General features: G+C 44.5%; 1 protein-coding gene across 1 annotated transcript; it reads right to left on the reverse strand.

Annotated features, from left to right (window-relative positions):
* Window positions 1–686: 686 nt before the first annotated feature.
* LOC101047367 (small ribosomal subunit protein eS7-like) lies at window positions 687–1,357 on the reverse strand. Its single transcript, XM_039469152.2, has one exon. The coding sequence runs from the start codon at window positions 1,326–1,328 to the stop codon at window positions 744–746; it is 585 nt and encodes a 194-aa protein (XP_039325086.2). The 5' UTR covers window positions 1,329–1,357; the 3' UTR covers window positions 687–743.
* Window positions 1,358–1,712: the final 355 nt, after the last annotated feature.

Here is a 1,712-nt window from a genome sequence, read left to right on the forward strand (position 1 = left end):
AGAGACACCATTGCTCACACAATGGTGCATGCCTCCCTGGCTTCCACCCAAATGACAAAACCCATTCACATACGTTAGCTCATCCGATCATCACCAAAATATCACATGGGTAAGCAAGATTCATTGATCAGGTTATTAGGAACAAGGACCAGCGGTGGATGAATGTCACAGGCAGGCAACGTGTTCATAGTACCCATGGTATGAGCTGGTGAGCTGGCAGCTTCCCCTTTATCTGTGTTTGCTTCTCAGGAAAATCTCCTTCATACAGCCACAGTCTGCTCCTAACATCTGCTGACACGTGACGCCCAATAGGTGCTTAATGAATAAATGAATGAATAAATGAAAACTGGTTTCTCTTTAAGTACCTTCTAACTAGTTATATCAGCTCAGCCTGATGTATATAAACCCTGGAAAAAAGACTTTTTAAACCTGGGCACAGCTGGGGCCCTGTGCAAGCTGACAGCAGAGGATAAAGAAAGTCGGAGGAACACATTGAACCGAGCCAGGTACAGCCTGTCCTACCAGCTGCTTCCCACTCTAGATAGCTTAATTCTCCTTCCTCCCTCCATAACTGAAACAGTTCCTTCATGCCCTTAATGTCAGACTCTAAATGTGAAGGTGACATCTTTTCTAATTGTCTATAGGGCACCCCATGTGAGACCCATGCCGGAGGAACTTTTGTCATTTTCTTTTTTTTTTTTTTCTTTTTTACTGTGAATATATCTTTTATTTAGTCATTCTGTTTACAATTGAAACTCTGGGAATTCAAAATTCACATCCTTGCCTGTGAGCTTCTTATAGACACCAGAAAAAGTTTCAACCTTGTGTTCCACATTGTTCTGCTGTGCTTTGTCCAAATGAACCTTTATGAGCCAGCTGCTATCCAGTTTCACGCAGATTCTCTTGCCCACAATTTCACTTGGGAAGACCAGGTCCTCAAGGATTGCATCGTGCACAGCTGTCAGTGTACGGCTCCTGGGACGCTTTTGTTTATTTTTTGTACGGCTTTTTCGAGTTGGCTTAGGCAGAATTCTCCTCTGAGCGATAAAGACAACATGCTTCCCACTGAGCTTTTTCTCCAATTCGTGTACTAGTCGGACTTGCATTTTCTGGAAAGAATTTAGTTGAAGAACGGGAACGAAGATTATGATAGCTTTCCAGCCACCACCAACTTCAATCTCCTTGGCTGCCGTAATATTCAGCTCCCTGAGCTGAGCCTTGAGGTCCGAGTTCATCTCCAGCTCCAGAAGAGCCTGGGAGATGCCGGACTCAAACTCATCTGGCTTCTCGCCATTGGGCTTCACGATCTTGGCGCTCGAACTGAACATGGCTTTCTCCTTGGTGAGCGCCGACTTAGGAAAAGGCTTTTGTCATGTTCTAGAGAAAGGACAGTAGAATGCAAACTGCCTAGATGCTCACCAAACATTTGAGGGATTTGCATTCTGCTGTCCTTTCCACCTTTGCTTGTTACTACTGTAGGGAAATTTAGATGTCCAGGCCTACAACTGGCTAGTCTTGCTTAATGGAATGTAAAATCCTGTTTCTAAGGTGATTATGATTATTCAAGATCTTTGTTCATTAAATGGGGGATCCTGATCTTAGAAAGAACGAACCTGGGTGTGGAGGTTCATGCCTATGATCACAACACTTTGGGAAGCCAGGCAGAAGGACTGCTTGATCCCTGGAGTTTGAGACCAGCCTGGACAACATGG

Source organism: Saimiri boliviensis, chromosome 2 (genome assembly GCF_048565385.1).
Source record: "Saimiri boliviensis isolate mSaiBol1 chromosome 2, mSaiBol1.pri, whole genome shotgun sequence".
Taxonomy (NCBI): Eukaryota; Metazoa; Chordata; class Mammalia; order Primates; family Cebidae; genus Saimiri; species Saimiri boliviensis.

What these genes read in the sequence shown, in the direction of transcription:
- LOC101047367 (XM_039469152.2), bottom strand. Translation starts at nt 1,328, where the DNA reads ATGTTCAGTTCGAGCGCCAAGATCGTGAAGCCCAATGGCGAGAAGCCA.